General features: G+C 52.1%; 1 protein-coding gene across 5 annotated transcripts in view; it reads left to right on the forward strand.

Moving 5' to 3' along the window:
• ARHGEF7 (Rho guanine nucleotide exchange factor 7) overlaps positions 1–17,684 on the forward strand; it is a 126,007-nt gene that overhangs the window by 42,647 nt on the left and 65,676 nt on the right. For 4 of the 5 annotated variants that reach the window (XR_009536726.1, XM_060128989.1, XM_060128986.1 and 1 more), the window contains exons 3-4: positions 12,093–12,177; positions 15,497–15,627. Coding sequence is in view for 4 of the 5 variants with exons in the window: in XM_060128989.1 (XP_059984972.1) it covers positions 12,093–12,177; positions 15,497–15,627 (216 nt within the window). In the remaining variant the exon portion in view is untranslated. Of the gene's footprint in view, positions 1–10,105; positions 10,144–12,092; positions 12,178–15,496; positions 15,628–17,684 lie in introns of those variants that run through there. The other variant, XM_060128988.1, reaches the window with a different exon arrangement.

Below are 17,684 nucleotides of genomic sequence, written 5' to 3' on the forward strand. Positions count from 1 at the left end.
GTCAAGGCCTTTAAAGCCGCATAGCAGCTTGCTGACTGGCTCCTAAGCACCGAAGCAGCCACAAGGCAGTGTTGCCAGGTAGCTGCAGTGAGCCCCGGTACACAGAGGAGAAATGAGATGTGGGGAGGTGAGGGAACATGCCTGATCTCTAATAGTCACTAAGGGGCAGAGTTGGTACTTGAATCCAGGTTTACAGAGATTCCAGAACTTATACATTTAGAACTAAAGGTCAGCTGGAAGAAGGGGACAGCGGCCCTCCAGTTGGTGGAAGCTCCGTTAAGAGGGAAGACGGTGGGCACCTGGGCATTTGATCTTCTCTAGGGAACCATTGAATGTAGTGTCTATAATTCATGCAATTTGAATTTGTAATAAATGTGTTAATGTAGTTATAAATAATCTGCACCATGCAACTGAAGAGGGAATTTACTTAAGATTTAGGGGGTTTAGTTGCAGAATGTTAATTTTCTACATATCCCTCCATCATTTTGGGTGTAATATGTAACTCAGTTAAAGCCATTCAGTGTAATGAAAGATTTATAACTGGAGAATAAAGAAATTAGAACCCATGGCTCACTAGCAACTTTATTTAAAGCCTGAATAAATTCTATCCTTGTTGCATTTGTTAACCGCTTATCTCTTACTTAGTGGTGAATTTATTAAAAATTCAGATTGCACAACAGCTGTCTGGATTTTGTGTGTGTGTGTACTGGTTGTGATGTAAAATGCATTCTCTATTGAGGATCATGGTCAGGAATTTGAAGCACATCAGTCAAATGGCGATGTTTGGAGGACCAGGAAGGACAAGGCAGCTCAGGGGATGGGATGTATGTATAGGGAGAGTCTCATGTTGGTCCAGCTTCAGATTTGACACCTCTTTGCCAAGAGAAGACCTGGAAACTTCCCTTCTCGTTTTCCATCATCTTGTTGGAATCTTACTTTAGAACCGGCCCTGGGAGAGGAGAGTTTGAATTCTTATGCGACTGGAGCGTTCCTAGGATGACTGGTACACAGCTCAGATAGGATGAGGTGGTGGATCCTTCAACCAGAGCATTTATTTATTGGGTAGAATGTGTTATAGGAGACTGAAGAGTAAGTTTCTATTTCATTGTGAGTGTAGAACAGGGACGTGTTTTTCCAGGTGCTGTTAGTCTGCACAGGATTTATGAGGACATTCCCTGAGCCTTGTTCTGAGGAGACACAGAGGCACAACATGTGTCTGCCAGACGCATCGTGGAGCGTCGTGTGGCTCATGAAATGAATCTATGTAACTGGGCTACAGGGCAGTGACTGTAAGTCCTGCAGGAGGGACGGTGACATGGGGTTGGGATTTAGAGAGAGAAGGAGACCCTCCAGTTGGCCAGGTTGGGTACCCCTGGGTGGGTGGGGCCTGCCGCTGCTTCCTGCTTCCTCCAGGCTTCTCAAGTTGATTTGTGGAGTTGAACCAACAAAACGTCCTAAAATTGGTGAACTGTCCTAAAGAGAAATTACAGGGGAATTGTGGCGTTCCGGGTCCTAACTGCTTGGGGGTATGTGATAACCTTGAACTTTGATGGGAAAATTTTAGCGTTCTCTTGGAGATCATAATAGGCTTGGAAGGGAGTGCTCAGACTAGATAGACAAGTGCCCAAATGTTTGAGAAAACTTTTTATTAAGAGAAATTGGGCCCAGCACTGGGGACTCAAATATAGCCCTACAAGGTGGAATTAAGACCAGTAAGTGGCGAAGAATTCTGGGGAGACAGCGTGCCAGTGGCCACGGTGTCCTCATATTAGCGTTGTGTTTGTGCTGGCAAGCTTTAGTAAACAGCACTTATTTTGAAATCAGCGCACGATGTACACGGACTGGAAACGGGAAGTTAAATAGAGAAAGGCAGAGAGAGATGTAGCATTTTACTGCATTTAGGTAGAAGTACTGGCGCCTAATTTTCAGGAAAAAACAAAGATGTTCTGAATGAAAATGTTTGGTCACAGCTGAGTTTTTCTTGGCTTTATTTCTGTATGAAATGGTCTGAACACCTCCATCTGGATGGTTTGATCTCGCATCTACCCTGAAGTCTCATGTCAAGCACCATCTACGATTCTCACTTTTCTGGTCACTCAAGCTTCCTTTGAACGTCTCGTGTGTGTGGTGAAAGTTAAACTTGCGTAGCGTTGAATAGTTTGTGACGTACTCGTACTTTCTCATTTTCTCACTGTAATAGCTCATTCTTTCAAAGCCCTTTCGTTTTTACCCGTGAAATCCTCTTGTAAGCCGGCTCCTCCTGTCTGTCCTGCTCTGGCTTCCTTTAGATCCGCATGAAAGGACAGGACTTGGCACCCGTGCCCTGAGTCCTCACAGCCCCTCTGTGTCCCACATTTTACTAACTGCACTGTTCGGTGATTCTTAATTTTTCAGTAGCTCCCTTTATAAATAATGAGCCAGAAGCCTGTATCTCTTGGTTTATCGTCTTAGACTTTACTCCTGTCTGAAAGCTGAGGAACTCAGCGTGACTCTGCGGGCCCCTGTAGGCAGGGCCGAGGGAGGGTCTTTGTTAAGGCCTTGGTAGGGTGGGCCGTGTTTCCTGCGGGCTTTGGTGGGGGGTTGGTTACTGTCGACAAGTTTCCTGTCTGCCGGGCTGCTCCTGTCCTGGTGCTCTGGCCGGAGAGGGCAGGCTTCTCCCAGCACTTTGTTAGTCTGCACCCTTTGGTGTGTCTGGATTGCAGGCTTCTCCAGCACCCAGTCTGGGGGAGCACAAAGAAGATGCAGAGGACCCACTGCCATGTTGTTTCTCAGGTCTTGAAGCCCGTGGGCAGTTGGCCTGTCATGTCCAGCACTGTCTTGTCCTACGTTTGTTCTACATGGACGCCCAGGGCTTTTTGCTGCACTGAGGCGGAGGAATAGGAGAGTGTGTCTGCCGCATCTTGTTCGGAGCCGGAACTCACCTGTCCTCCTCTTTACTATTCTGTCAAACGTGGCCCTGGTTCCTCTTCCTGTTTGTGAATACGGGCCCAGTAGCTGATGGGAGTGTAAAGCCACGTAGGCGGTGGGATGCCTTCACCGTAGGGGCGTGGCTGGGAGCAGGCAGGGGAACTGTGGGTGATGCCCATGAGCAGGGTGGAGGGGTGGACTGTCCCTGCATCCCATTTCCTTGCCCCCCTCCAGCTCTGGGACAGTTCAGGCTTTATTGTGGTTAGAGCTCCTAGGGTATTTCATTTTTGTTTCCTCCTATCAGTGCCTGTTACGTGGGTCTAGCAGCACCTCAAGTGTGTCACTGACGTTGGGAAGCCAGTGCAGGCAGTGGTCTCTCCTCGGTGGGGTCTGGAAGCTTGGCCTCTCCTAGAGGAAGGGGCTGTTGTGCTGCGGTTTACTGGGTGCTGTTATCCTGCCGTCCGCACTGTTCCCCCAGGCTCCTCACAGGTGCTGTTTAGAGCGCTTCTTGATCATGCAAAGCCCGTCTATTTCCTGTCCTCAAGGATTCCCTAAGCCTCACTGCGACTGCTCATGGCCTCTCCGCTACCCCCTTTAGCACTGCAGTGGAGTCTTTATTACTGTTTTTTTTTTTAATACTTAATCATACCAACTCGTCTCACGTTAAGTTCCTGCCCTCCAACCTCAAGTGCTGTTGGGCATTCATACTACATCAGACCACACTCCTTAACACACTCACTTTCCACTCACCCAGATACTTTTTTTTTTAAAAATAAAGTATGTTTGGTTATATACTAGATATATTTTTAAAATTTTTCTTTTTATTTATTTGGTTGCATCGGGTCTTAGTTGTGGCACTCAGGATCTTCATTGCAGCATGCGGGATCTCCTGGTGCAGCATGCAGGCATGCGGGCTTCTCTCCAGTTGTGGCTCGCGGGCTCCAGAATGTGTGGGCTTTGTGGCTCGCGGGCTTAGGCCCCATGGCACGTGGGATCTTAGCTCCCCGACCAGGGATTGAACCCATGTCCCTGGCATTGGAATGCAGATTCTTAAACCACTGGACCACCAGAGAAGTCCCGTTTATTACTATTTTTTTTAAAGCCTGCCTTTTCTGTTATTTCACTGGAACCTTGGGAGGGATGGAAGGTTATGTATGTGTGCAGTTTACTGTCTTGCAATGTTTCTCAAAGTTTGGGTTTTATAACTACTTGTTTTGAGTATTAAAGTTAATGCAAGGTACTCATTGCCCTTTTGGCTCTCTGTGTTAGCACCTAAACTAATTGTCAGCCTAAGTAGTTGTTGTGACCTGCCCAGACCCTCTCTGTCTGGCGACCGTGTGGCTGTCCTCTGCAGGCTTGCCTCACTGTCCCTAGGAGTCAGACCTGGAGCCCACGGTGGGCTGAACGGGTGCTGCGCCTGCGCCAGCTGGCTCTGGGACCCGTGGGCCCGTGTGTGTGGCAGGGGGAGCAGCAGTGACTGATCAGGTTCGATTCTTTGCTCTCCTGTGGAACGTGTCATACCGTGTTTTGGAGCCTCATTCTTCCCCTTTAGAAAATAAGACTGACATGAAATCTGCAGCATAGCACCCCGGGCATGCTTCATCCTCTTCTTCCTCACCTGGTGATGTCTGTCTGGGATGATTGCTCCTTTACAGTGGACAGAGACGTAGCAGCCCTTTCATTGCATCAGTCATCTTGCCTCGCTTCTCAGGACTTTGTTCTCCCTTCCGCCCCAGCCCTTCCTGGAAACTACCTAAAATATTTGGTATCTCTTTTCTTGTATAAGTGGTCCCTGTCCTAGTGTTTTGGCATTGATACAGTGGAATCCACAAAATTGAATATGATTTAATTGTCATTTTAAACTAAAAGAAATGGGGGGCACATTGGGTGAAAGTGCTGTGTATTGATAGAATCGTCATCAAACTTTAATTTTATCCCTAGGGCGTAGGAGTAGGTGGAATTAAGTACAAAATCTACAGCAGCCAAGGAGGCGAGAATTCCCTGCCGGATCCCTGTTTTCCACATGTCTATCCCCAACAATGTGGACCATTTGCATTAAACCTAAATAGCACAACTTACTTAAGATTCGTCTTTACTCATCTTGTTCTAAAATCACAGATTCCATCTGACGATGTGATAGGACAAGATTATATTTTTAAACTTCGAGAACCACACTCCAGAACTGTGCCCAAAGTAACAACTTCTTGTGTCAGAAATAGCTTCCTCATGAACTCTTCTGAGGAGCTGACCTGGCTGCTTGCATTTGGAATACTAAGGCTGCATGAGCTGAGAAAGTGCTTGGTTGGTCTGCCTTGCGTTGGTGAGGGGTCTCTCCATTAGTACTGGGGTGGGGGAAGGAAGACTTCTCCACACTGCCTGGTATGTTCTCCTTGGGTACACCCAGGGGTGTCATCAGCTGGTGGTGACATCATTAAGGGGTGAGTCACCTACTTCTGCGTTTGTATCAGTGTGGCCGGCTGGGTCAGAGTCCGCTGTGGTCGTGATGTCTGGGTTCTGTGAAGGCCAGGTCGCTGTGATTGCCGATGAGGCTCTGGGGCGGTGGTGGTAACAGCTCATTACTGCCGTGTCATCCTTTACTGGATCCGTCGGTCCGTGCCGGTGCTGCACAGGGCTGCCTTACCGGCCTGCCCCAAGTCGCACGCGTGTGCAGGTCGCCAGGAGGCTGCCGCACGTGATCGCCGGGGCCTTGCGCAGCTCGCCTTGCCGCTCTGCCTCTGGCCGTGTGGCTGTGACTCAGGCAGGGCCAGCCAGGTGCAGCGGAGGTGGTGGACTGGTTGGCTGTGGCCTGGAGCTGCTGGCAGCCGTGTTACCTCCTGAGCCAGGACGTTCCTGAAGCTGCAGCCCACGCAGAGGCGAGCCGAGTCAGGAGGTGGCCTGAGGCTTCCGACTTCAGTGCTTGTGGTCCTTGCCGTTCTTGACTTGTTAGTTATGAGAACCAGTCATTTCTTCTGTTGTTCAAGCCAGTTTGAGTTGGGTTTCACTTGCTTACAGTTGGAAGGTCCCTGACTAACAAGATCTTTGTTACGTGGAGTATAACACACTCTATTTTGTGAAGTGAAGTTGGCTTTTCTGCTGTATTGTGTGGAAGGTGGTGCTGATTTCCAGTGCCGCCTGTGCATTTGGACTCCGGGGTGAAGCAGCTAACTGATGCTGGGGTTAGGGGAGCCTTTCAGACGGAAGTGCTCGTCACTTCCCGTTACCCTGCCGGGGCGGGGTCTGCCCCACTTCTTTGTCAGGAATGCCAGTGCTCTGCCGAGTGGCTGTGACATCCGATGGGCCCAGTTAGAAGGGTGGCAGCTGGATTTGGGGAGAAGAGTGTGGCGCAGGAAGCAGGACTCCCGTAGGGGTGGGCAGGCGGCTGGTTTCCCAGCAGGGCCACCCCTCCCTCCTGAAGGTGGGGCGTGGCCCCTACCCCCGAGTGGAGCAGTCTGGAGCGCTGGCCACGCCATTCCTGCGATGCAGGCCCCGGGGCTTCCTTCCCTCTCCTGCTGTCGCTGCCCATCACTGGCTCTGGGGCCTTGTCCGTGCGGTGAGCCGTCGTTCCAGAGCCTCAGCCCCGGGAGCTGTCAGGCTGGCCGTGGACACCTGGGGCCTCCCCATGGGAGACTGAGCCACGTCCCCGCCAGGTGGCTCTGGGCTCCTCTGACACGCAGACCACCTGTGCTTAGGCCTCTGAGTTTTAGGGTGACTTGCTATATGGACGGGATGACCTGGAGGTTACAGGTGGCGCTGTGCTCTGGTCTCCTTCCATCTCCTGAGCCCGCCTTCCTTCCTGGCTCTCACGGCACCTGCTCAAGGTTGCTGATAAACGGGGAGGGGAGAGGAAGTCTTCTGAGCGAGAATGAGCTCTTTCAGGGCGAGCACGGAGGCATTTGTGTCTTTTCTTGGAGATTTCTGTAAAGCAGCAGCCTTTAGCAGTTACATGATGACCGTCTTTAGAATTTGGGAGGGAGGGAAGAACTTTGTTTGCTATGGAGTGATAGGTACTTTTTGGGGAGCAGTCTTCTTTTGAATAACGGGGAATTCTGTGACTTAGCCTAAGAGGTTTTAACTTGTACCATTTAGTGTTAAAATGGTCCAACTTTACATGAGCTGACTGCTTCACTTTAATACCATTCTGTTCCTGCTTGTTGTTTGGAGATGTACTCTCCCCTTCAAGAGCCAGTTCAGTTAGGGAGAATGTGGGATGTGGATGTATCGCCAGCTCTTGCCAGGGGGTGCTGTGTTAGCCAGCAGCCCCCTCGTCTCCGCGGCTGACAACACTGAAGGTGTATCCTGCCCGTCTTGTTGGCTGCAGAGACGGGGTTGCTCTGCTCCGAGTGTCCTCTTTATTCTCGGGTCCAGGCTGGTGGGGCAGCTCCAGTGTGGGCCTTGCCATGCTCACTTAAAGGAAAAGACCGGGGAGGCTGGCTGAAACGCCTGAAGGCTCCTAAAGCTTCGCTTGGGGCCTGGCACGCATTGTCCTGCTCAGAGCGGGTACGTGTGCTCACAGCTCGTTGGCCGGAACCCATGGGAAGGCGTGGCAGTGGGTGGGGACGCACACCCCTCTTTAGGGGTGACCTGGAGTTAGACAGAGGAAGTTGGGGGACTTCCCTGGTGGCGCAGTGGTAAAGAATCCGCCTGCCAACGCAGGGGACACAGGTTCGAACTCTGGCCCAGGAAGATCCCACATGCCACGGAGCAACTAAGCCCGTGTGCCACAACTACTGAGCCTGCGCTCTAGAGCCCGTGAGCCACAACTACTGAGCCCGAGAGCCACAACTACTGAAGCCCGCGTGCCTAGAGCCCGTGCTCTGCAACAAGAGAAGCCACCGCAATGAGAAGCCTGCGTACCGCAACAAACAGTAGCCCCTGCTCACCACAGCTAGAGAAAGCCCGCACGCAGTAACGAAGACCCAATGCAGCCACAAATAGATAAATAAATAAATTTTAAAAGAATAAAAAAAGGAAGTTGGAAAATAGTGTGATGAACGTGAACTTTCTGGATTGATGCATCAGTTCGTATCTTGTGCCTTGGAAACCTCTTTATTTTACAACATTATTGGTGACGCTTCCCTGAAAACCACGGTGGCTCTTTCTGCCAAAGCACAGTCATCCTCTTTCTGGCTAGAGGTTTGCACGTTTGAGAGCTCCGGCCCATGCATGTGGGTCACCCTGATGGCCTCGCCCTGCCAGGTTGGTGCTGGTGACGGTCGACATACGTGCAGCCTCATCTTCCTTAGGTGCAGATGAGTCCTCCTTATTTCAGGTGTTAGTTCTGGAACTAAACCTGAACATCTGGAAATGTGATATTAAGTAGAAATAAGGAATATGTCAAAATAGGATAATTTAGAGGGCTAGCAGAAGTGAAGGCTGGGAGGTTGAGGTTGGGCCAGGTGCTTGACGTCAGGCTCAGCCTTTTTGGTGGTGTGGCACTGACAGTGTTTTCTGAGTGGTCAGAGCGTTGGGTGCTCTGAGGACCTGGACCTCTGCTGGACAGACGCGGAGCGATGCCGGTGGTGGAGCTGCTGCCGCCTCTGGTGTGCACAGAGCTCTGCGGGGAGCCTTGGCGTTGCGGCGAGTGACGTGGCCACCCGCCCAAGCGCGAGCTGGGGCGCTGCTGGGGGCCCGTGGAGGGCAGCGCCTGCCGCTGTGCGGAGCCGTGTGGTCTGTTATCTGCACAGGCTCTCGAGTGTTCTTCTCCGTTCCTGAGCACCCCACCTTGAGGAAGGTTTCTTTGTTTTGCTTTGTAGTTGTTTGTATTAAAGAAAAAGAGAATTTTCCTTGGTTGAACATAGTTATCAATGGGTCAGTTTTTTCAGGAGACCTTGAGGTTTGGTGTACAAGATTGAGTATCTGTAATTTCACTCATTTTTGAACTTGGGGGTCATTGGCACGGTGCTGCCTCCCGCCGTTGGCGTCCTCATCCTCAGGCCTTTGTCTGTTCCTTGTTCCGTCTCAAGGATGCGAAGCCGAGGCCCAGAGGGCTTCAGTACACGGAGTAGGGCCGTAACCACGGGGGGGCAGCCTTCAAGCTCGGAAGGACTGTCCACCTCCTTCCCAGCTCGTCCCAACCTCGCTCCCCTTTGTGGGTGACGACAGACACTTCTCAGAAAGTATTTTTATGTCCCACTTTAAATACTCTGGGTCCCTTCTAGCCTGGTTTCCACATGGTTTGGTATTTGTTGTATTGCATTACGTAGTATTGTTTCTTTTGAAAGTAAGATATTAAAAATGAACTATAACTAATACATTTAATATTATGAGTTTCTTTGGTAGAAAACTGGTAGGATAAGTTTGAGAATATTGGATTAGTCTACTGTACCTTTAATTCACTTAAATATAAAAGTGAGGGTGAGTTTTTGGAAATACACGTTCCCAGTTGGGTAGATTCCAAGATCTTTGGGGTATGTGTTCCCTCTTCTCTGTGCTTATAAGGGATGGTCATGGGTGCGAGGGAGTGAGCCTGCCTGGGGAGAGGGTTCCTGACACCTTCCCTCTCTCTCCAGGGAGGGGCTTCTCACCGTTGGCTGCATGGAATCACCTGACGAGTGTTAACATTCTGATTCGGGGTCCCTTTCTTGGAGATTCGAATTTGTTGATAATTAGTCTGGGATGTGGCTTGAGTGTCTTGGTTTTCTAAGGTCCTGGGAGATCCTAACGTGCAGCCCCTCCTGAGAACCCCCTGAGGAAAGGCATGGGAGCATGGACCTGAGGGGTGTGGAGGGTGGGCGTGTGTGCCCTCAGGTCCACGTGGCAGGTCCACGGGAGGGGCAGGCTTATCTCCTAAGCATGAGCGCCCCGGGGTCACTGTGTGCCCTGTTAATGAGACCTTCCTCTATTCCCACAGTACAGACTTTCTCTGTACCCTAAGATTTTTCTATTTTTGCTTTTTGTTGAATAGATTTCTATTTCAGGAAGTAGTCAGTTTTCTTTCTCTAGAGAAGCACCTTAGTCAAAACATTTTATTGACTCAGAATGTGCATTTTTTTCCCTCTTGGTGGCAAGCGTTTGTCTCATCTCATTGTGTAGCTTCCTGTTAAGAAATGTGGTGTGTGTGTGAATTCACTTAAGTTCTGATGTCACTTTGGAGCCCATTGGTGGGCTGTTTCAGCCAACCAGACGCTTCCTGGTATCCAAGTAAGAAAGATATATAGCTCTGGAATAACAGGAAATTTCAGTTTTCAACATCCTGTTTTTCTGGATTTTGTGACTCTCTGCCTCACCACGATGAAGGTTAGTGGATGTTTTCATGTATATTTCTTTTTTTGCAGAATACCACGATTTGAATTTTCCAAGCTCTAGAATTAGAACTTGAGAGCTGAGATCACCTGCTCCCACCTATTATGAGAGAAGGCACTTTTATGTCCTGCGCAGAAGGAAGCTGAGGCCTGTTGAGGGTCATACTTTGATAAAAAATGCAACCAGCCCATTACAAAATGTAGCTGGATGTATCAGCCTAGATCATGCTCTCATCTGACTTGGAAATTTCTTTTTACATAATAGATATCAGAACAAATGAGTTGAAGTCTGTGCTATTAGGTGATTCTAAAGACTGTTCTAAGGGGATACTCCTTTTTACAGGCAGGATCTGGTAGCATGAATTGTTTTATTTTTTGCTCCATCAGATGAGAAATGCGTGAGTGACATTCACAGAGGGCTTTGGGTGTCTGTGTTTACGGCTCCCTTCCCAGCTCTGTGTCTGCAGCTCCTCTCTTGACTTGGATTTGATGGCCTCCTTCCTGGAGGTGGTTTTTCAGCTTCTGGATTTGTCTCTCTCTTGTTCATGTTTAAATAAACATACCTCGTGATGATTTCTACTCATCTCAGAAATTAAGACTGAAGACTTGTGGAAGATAGTGGTTATTTAGATTTGGAATGGCTCTTCTCAGCTGCTCTTTATGTGTCTGTCCCACGGTGACATTCAGCGCCACGGGCTGGGTTGGTGCCTTGTTACCCATTCAGCGAACATTTGTGTTTTTACTGTGGGCTGGCCATTTTCTGGATGTTGGGTGTTGTGAGGTCTGCTTGTGTAGATTTCACGGTCTAGGGCAGCGCGCACACATAGACCGAAAGGTTGTGGCGATGAGTGTGCCGGGAGCCTGGCTGGGCCCTGCTGAGCCTGGTCGGGGGGTGAGGCTGGCGGGAGCCGGATGAGTGAGGGTTAGCTGTGCAGGGGGAGGGAGAAGCAGGAAGCGGGGAAGCCGGGGCTCCTGGCAGGGTGTGGGATAGAGGAGCCGCCGAGTCGGGGGAGGGGTGACAGGCGGCCTGCAGAGGAAGTCACTCCTGGGATGACTGGTCACCATAGTCCGTTTTTGCCCCAGTGAGAGAACCTTTGAAGAGTGTTAACACAGTTTTCTTTTGGGCATCCGAGCGCATCTCTGTTACCTGCATCTCAAAGAACGCTTTTCATCATTTTTCTGGCACAGAGTTGTGGATGATTTGACTGTTAAATTTGGGGGAGGGAAGCAGTTACTCAGTGATCAGAAGGTGTATGTGGTCTTCAGACAGTGTTTGGGGATGAGCCGTGTTTGCTTTAGCGCGTGTGTTTGCGCACGCATCGTGGATCAGCCGTGCTGTGCCTAGGCAGCCTGATGCGCAGCATCTTTCAGCTCCTGGGTGTTGGAGGGTGGGCGGGGAGGGGACTAGCTTGGGCGCGTCCCCGGTCTCTAGGCGGCCGAGATTGCAGCGATGCAGACTAGACGGTCCTGGTCTGGCCTCGTGCTCTGCCCCGAGGGTGGCGGTGTCCCCGCTCCCCCTCGTCTGGGATCGGCCTCTCCTGCCTTCCCTTCCTTCCCTCTCGTATCCTCTCTGCTGTCGGCGTTTCCCTTTTGCTGCTGTTGGTTTTGGCATCGGCTGTGGCCAGGAGAGGAAGTCTGTAGTAGGCCTGCCCTGAGGCCTCAGCCTCAGTCTGAGGAGAGGAGCCTTCACGGAGTGCCGGCAGTGCCCCAGGTTATGAAGGGGGCGCGGCAGGGTGGGGACGTGGTGGTTAGGGAGCTGGACCCGGGCCCGGAGCGGCCCCAGTAAGGGAATCTGGCCTGGCCTCCTGCTGCGACTGGAAGCCGAGCTCCCAGGTGTGCCACCTCCTGGGGTCTCGCCTGCGAAGCCTACTGTCTTCCTCTTACTGCGCAGAACTGCCCGACACCGGACTCTGCTAATTCTGCTTGTTCACTTTTCCCTTTCAGACATTTGATGCAAACGATTTGTATCAGGGGCAGAATTTCAACAAGGTCCTCAGCTCCTTAGTGACTCTAAATAAAGTAACAGCAGGTAAGTCTCTTTTTTACTGAACTTGAGGGGAGGGGAAGAAAAAGGGGCAAAAACCTTGTTGCTTTTGTGTTAGTGAGGCAGAGTGAACATTATTGAATTTAAAAAAGGGTTGCATTAAAATTTTGGTTGTCACCTTTGCTGCGAGCAGGGTCTTCCTCTTTAGGTCCTGGTAGATATCAGTGCTTTCCTTCCTGTGAGCAGAGAGGAAAGTACAGCAGAGGGGGAGTGCCTTGTTCACAGGGGCAACGCATGGGCTGTCCTGGAGCGTGAAGCACCTTGCTCTGGAGTTCATGCTGATTAAAGCTCAGATCTCGTGAGCAGATCTACTGCCTGTTTTTGAGGTGCAGCCAGTGAGCTGGTCTCTACAGTAAACACCTACCTGGGCCAGGTTTCCTGAGGGTGACGGGGGCACCTGGGCTCTGTGGGCTGCGGGTTCGAGCCCCAGTTGCACCTCTAGGGAGAGGTGGGCTCCCCGACCGCGGAGAGGACAGCGGGGTCTGTCTGTGCTCCTGTGGGGCTAGCTCGGGCCTGGAGGCTGCCTGAGGCACCAGAAGGGCTTAGAGGCTCTTTTGTTTTAAAGTCATGTTTGTTTTCTACTTACCTTTACGGACTGTAGTTTCAGATCCCTGGGAGGGGCAGTTAGCCCTTGATACTGTCTCTTTTGATCAGAAAAAGTAAGTTTCTCTTGTCAGGGTCTCCTCTCATTTCGCCCCTACCCTTCCTCACTGTGTGGGGACGGGATGGGGTTGGAACGCTCGGGGCTGCAGGAACCGCTTCCGGGGCCCCTCACGCCACTCGTTTGCTGGGAGGGCTGTCTGGGCGCTGCCCCGCTGTCTGCGCTTGCGGACGTGCGCCCAGAGCAGCCTGTGCTGCCCGCCGTCCCGGGCAGGGCTTCCCTTTTCATAGCTTGACTTAGGGCTTGAAGTTGAGAATGTCTTGGGCTGTTGAGGTGACAGCACCTGAGGACACGCTAAATTAGGACCCAGGTGAGCGAGTGTAGGAAAGCGTGAGGGTCCAAGTCCAGGAGGAGAGCGAGAGGGGGCGGAGAAGTGGGGGCATCAAGGCGGACATAAGGACATGCAGCCATCGCACCCTCCAGACAGGAGGCTTGTGGCGTTTTGTCAAGCTTGTGCTGCCTCTTCGATCCCTCCGGGGAGAAGCGATAGACCTAACGTGAGCAGACAGATAATAAAGGAGCCGGCCTGCCGCGGTCGAAGCGTTGGCAGCCGATGAGTGGGCTTCACAGGGGAGGAGCGCGTGCAGGCGGCGGGTGCAGCGCGGGCGCCTCCCCGGCCCCGGCCCGCCTGCAGCACTTTGCCGGCGTCTGGGCCACAGTTTGACACTCACTGCCCTCCGCTGGGCTCGCTCTCTGGCAGCTGGGGCGAGAGCGGCTTTGGTAGACACGGTCCCCACGTGTGAGGCCACGGGTGGGAGACGGCAGGTTTGCTCTCGCTCTGGGTGTGTAAGTTCGGGTGGGTCGGAAGGAGAGGGGGAGCGACGAGGGCAGCTTTGCTCCGTCCACCGGGCCGCGAGACCCTCGGTGATCGAGGCGGAGCCCCGCAGGCCATGGGAAGCATGGACACAGGCCGGGAGCTGTATCTTCCGGGCATGTGTTACCATCGTTCCCACCCCCATCTGATGCAGAAGTGTTTCTCGTGTGTTCTTGACATCATTGGATATACCCTGGACGCAGAGCATCTAGCGCTGTTCTTTATGAAGACCTGTTTGGAAGTTCTGAAATAAACCTGGTACTTCTCTCTTCAGCTTTTAAACAAGAGGACTGAGCCTTCTCAGGTGAAGAGAACTTTTTGCTTCTGTGTTTGTTGGCTGCTGCTCTTCATTTGTGTTTCTGAAGTCAGCGTGAAGGAGGTGACGGTGCCTTTTCAGCCGCCGGCTGTAGGGGCTGACGCAAGTGTAAGACAGGTGCACCTGCTGACTCCAGGGTCGTTGTTGGGGAAGCCCGTCACCGTCTTTCCTCTGCTTCCGGCACTTCAGGGAGACCCTTTGTGTTCTCCAGGCTTGTGGAGGAATACTTGCCTTTTACTTGGACAGAGGAGAGATTGGAGGTGGGGAAGGAAGGGATCCTAAACACTCCCTGGGTACGGCAGGCGGCCACTGGGGCAGTTTCTTCACGCGTGTCCTCTGGGCGCTGTTTGTGCTCGCAGTTGCCAGGCCTCTGCCACACGGCGGGAGCAAACACTGGCCCTTACTGCCAGCACTGAGCAGGGCCTGAGAATTGGAAGGGCTTCCACACTGAGACGTCAAGGTGGTTTTAGGGCAGGGGTCCCGGACGCCAGGTCCGTGGAGCCCGGCAGGCAGCATAGAGGAGCGAGGGGGGCAGAGGGCAGCGGTTGCTCTGCCCGCGTGGGCCCTGCTCAGCTCTGGGTCAGTCAGGGAGCTCGGAGCCAGAGGCGCCAGAGCCCCGGTGCTTCAAGAACAGCTGGGAATGCCGGTTTCCCTGGGGAGTCCCCAGACTTCCAGTTGTTGGTACCTAATTCAGAATGTCATAAGACGCTGTGTAAGCCAATCCAAAGGGATCTGCCAGAGAAAGAGGACCTGGAGACCCCCAGTTTCAGGACATTTTTATAGAAGGCCCCCCACATAGCTGTAGGAAATTGCTAGGCGCGTGCATGTCAAAACAGTGATTTCCCTAGAAAACTCTCTCGTGGCCTCATTTTTAAAAAATCACATCGCTTCTGCGAAGTGGGCTGCTGACATTTACGTGCTGGTGGCCTGAGTGGGGTGTGTGATCTTGCAGCGACTCCAGAGAGAGAGCTGAGCCTTTAGTGCTGTGTGGTCTCTCGTCCTTTCGCAGCCCTGGGAGGTGAGTGCAGGGTGCCTGCCGTCATGCCGGGGGCATCATCCTCCGAAGGGCCTCTCTGTCCGGAAGGTGCCAGGGGGCCCGTTTGTCTCAAGTAGGAGAGGCTTTTCCGTCTCTGGCACGATCAGGCTCGCGGCTCGCCCGCGGCGCGAAGAGCAACCCTGGAGGAGTGGGCGTGCGGGGCGGACGCGGGGGGAGTCTGTCTGCTCAGGAGTCGAGCGTGAGAGGCTTCTTGTTTCCAGGTGAGGGGAAAGTACTGAAAACAGTTACGAAACACGTTGTAAACTCGGAACTTAGCTAGAGAAGGACTGCTAAGTAGTTATGTTCAGTTAATTCCCGGGAAGGTGCCTGGGGCGCGTGCGGTCGTTCGGTCCCGTGGCGGGGACTCTGCTCCTGGTCTCCTGCGCGGGTGGCCCCCTGACCCTCGGAGCCCGGTGCGGGGTGTGGGCGCAGTGTCAGGGGACTCAGCTCGCTCTCTCCCCTGTGACAACCTTGCAGACATCGGCCTGGGAAGTGACTCCGTGTGTGCCCGGCCCTCCTCTCACCGGATCAAGTCTTTTGACTCCCTGGGACCCCAGCCTTCGCACGGTCGGACTTCAAAATTGTTCCAGGGCCAGTATCGGAGTTTGGTAAGTGTGAGAGTTGGTCCCTGAGAGTGGGAGTGTGTTGGGGAGCCGGGCGTGTGCAGCGTGTCTGGAAGGACACACGGGCCTCCGGGGAGTTGCTCAGCCAGAGGGTGGTTTGCCTTTGCTGCCGTTGCTCCTATTCTCGGGTCTGACGTTTGCCCATCACCAGATTATCCGCGTGTCGTGCTTCATGACGGCTTCTAAGAAATCTGTGTATTTGGGGCGCTCTATTGTAAGATATAGACCTGTTTATCTGGAGGGATGTGACCTTTAAAACGTTTTCCTGGTCACTTGCATCATATTTTCTTACCTACTCTGCACAAAGGTACGGAAGTTTGGGAATAAGAAATCCATACCTAGTACTTAGATGATGAAGAAATGGCTGGAAGCCGAAGAACCTAGAGGGTTTTTTTCTCTTTATGAAAGCGTGACAGCACCCTACTGAGTCAGGATGCAGCTTGTGAAGGAGGGGCTCTCTTATAACAGTGCTGGTGAGGTGGGGAAGCCACCTGAGATGAACAGTCCTCCTGGAAAGTGAGGAAAACCCATTTGTAAATCGTCAGGAGACAGGCTGCGAGCACAGGCTTGGAAATGAGGACCTGGGAAGGTGAAGTACAGGGCCGAGCGGTGACCGTGGGGAGGGGCCGCCCCATCCGCCAGCCAGGGTGCGTGTCCGCCTGCCAGACAGCCGAGCCCGCTCTGGACCGGATGGTGGCCTGGTCCTCAGCTCGATCAGCCGGTGCTGTGACTTCGCTTCATGCGACACTTTAGTAAATTATTGTATGTTAGAGAATCAGTGAGCTCGTCCTGTGAGTCTGAAGAGAACCGACCCCCTGGAGTCTTCAGAGACCGCTGCTCTCTACTTTACCACAAGGGAGTATTGCCCAGTAAGCTGGTGTGATCCTCGGAAACGGAAGTTAACCTCGTTGGAGCTGTGTGTTGTACAGAGAAGTTAATTTGAGTTTGGTCACGAAGCAGCGGTAAAAACGGAGAGCTGTAGAAGGGATATAATTTTTATGTGTTTTTGAACTTTTTGAACTCGAACTAACTCTCCGTGTTGTGTGGCTGTGACTGTTCTTCCTCTCTGAGAAGTCCCATTGCCCTGTTTCAGGCCTTGCGAGCAACACAACACACCTGAGTGTTTTTTCTCTGTGTCAGCTCTGGCTGGTTCCGTGTCTCACCTGGACTGACTCACGTGACCCTCACGGCCACCCCGTGAGGCTGGACGGGCTTACAGGGTCCCATTGCAAGCTCTGTGGTCCAAAGCAAGGGAAGATGCCCAGACCACTTGAAAAATAGTTTCAGTTAGCTCTATGAAATATGCAAGGAAAATGCAAGAAAAATCAAGCTTTGGATAAAGAAACCTTTGCTGTCTGACCCATTCGCTTGTGGCAGTTGTCGGTTTTTTTGTTTTGTTTTTGAGTAAATGAGGACTGGATTGCAAAGGAATAATTTTAGTAAGATAAAGTTAAATGTTCTGTTGTGATGAATGTTGCTGAGATCACGGTAAGTATAGCATTGGTGTTTCATTAGCAAGAGAAAGTTCAAGTTACATCAGAACTAAAAAGCCCCAGCCACCTTGCCTGTGCCGTGGACCCGGTGAGCCACTCACGAGGCGAATGCGGTGAGACTCCTCTTGAGCTGCTAGGTAAGAATAACGATTTCGGACTTCCCTGGCGGCACAGTAGTTAGGAATCCGCCTGCCACTGCAGGGGACACGGGTTCGAGCCCTGGTCCAGGAAGATCCCACATGCCGCGGAGCGACTGAGCCCGTGCGCCACAACTACTGAGCCTGCACTCTAGAGCCCACGAGCCACAACTACTGAGCCCACGTGCCAGAAGTACTGAAGCCCGCGTGCCTAGAGCCCGTGCTCCTCAACAAGAGAAGCCACCGCAGTGAGAAGCCCACGCACCACAACGAAGAGCAGCCCCCGCTCGCCGCAACTAGAGAAAGCCCACACGCAGCAACGAAGACCCAACGCAGCCAAGAATAAAATAAATAAATTTATTTTAAAAAAAAAGGGAATAACGATTTCTCCACCCCTCGTTTCAGGGGAGCT

Source organism: Lagenorhynchus albirostris, chromosome 18 (genome assembly GCF_949774975.1).
Source record: "Lagenorhynchus albirostris chromosome 18, mLagAlb1.1, whole genome shotgun sequence".
Classification (NCBI taxonomy): domain Eukaryota; kingdom Metazoa; phylum Chordata; class Mammalia; order Artiodactyla; family Delphinidae; genus Lagenorhynchus; species Lagenorhynchus albirostris.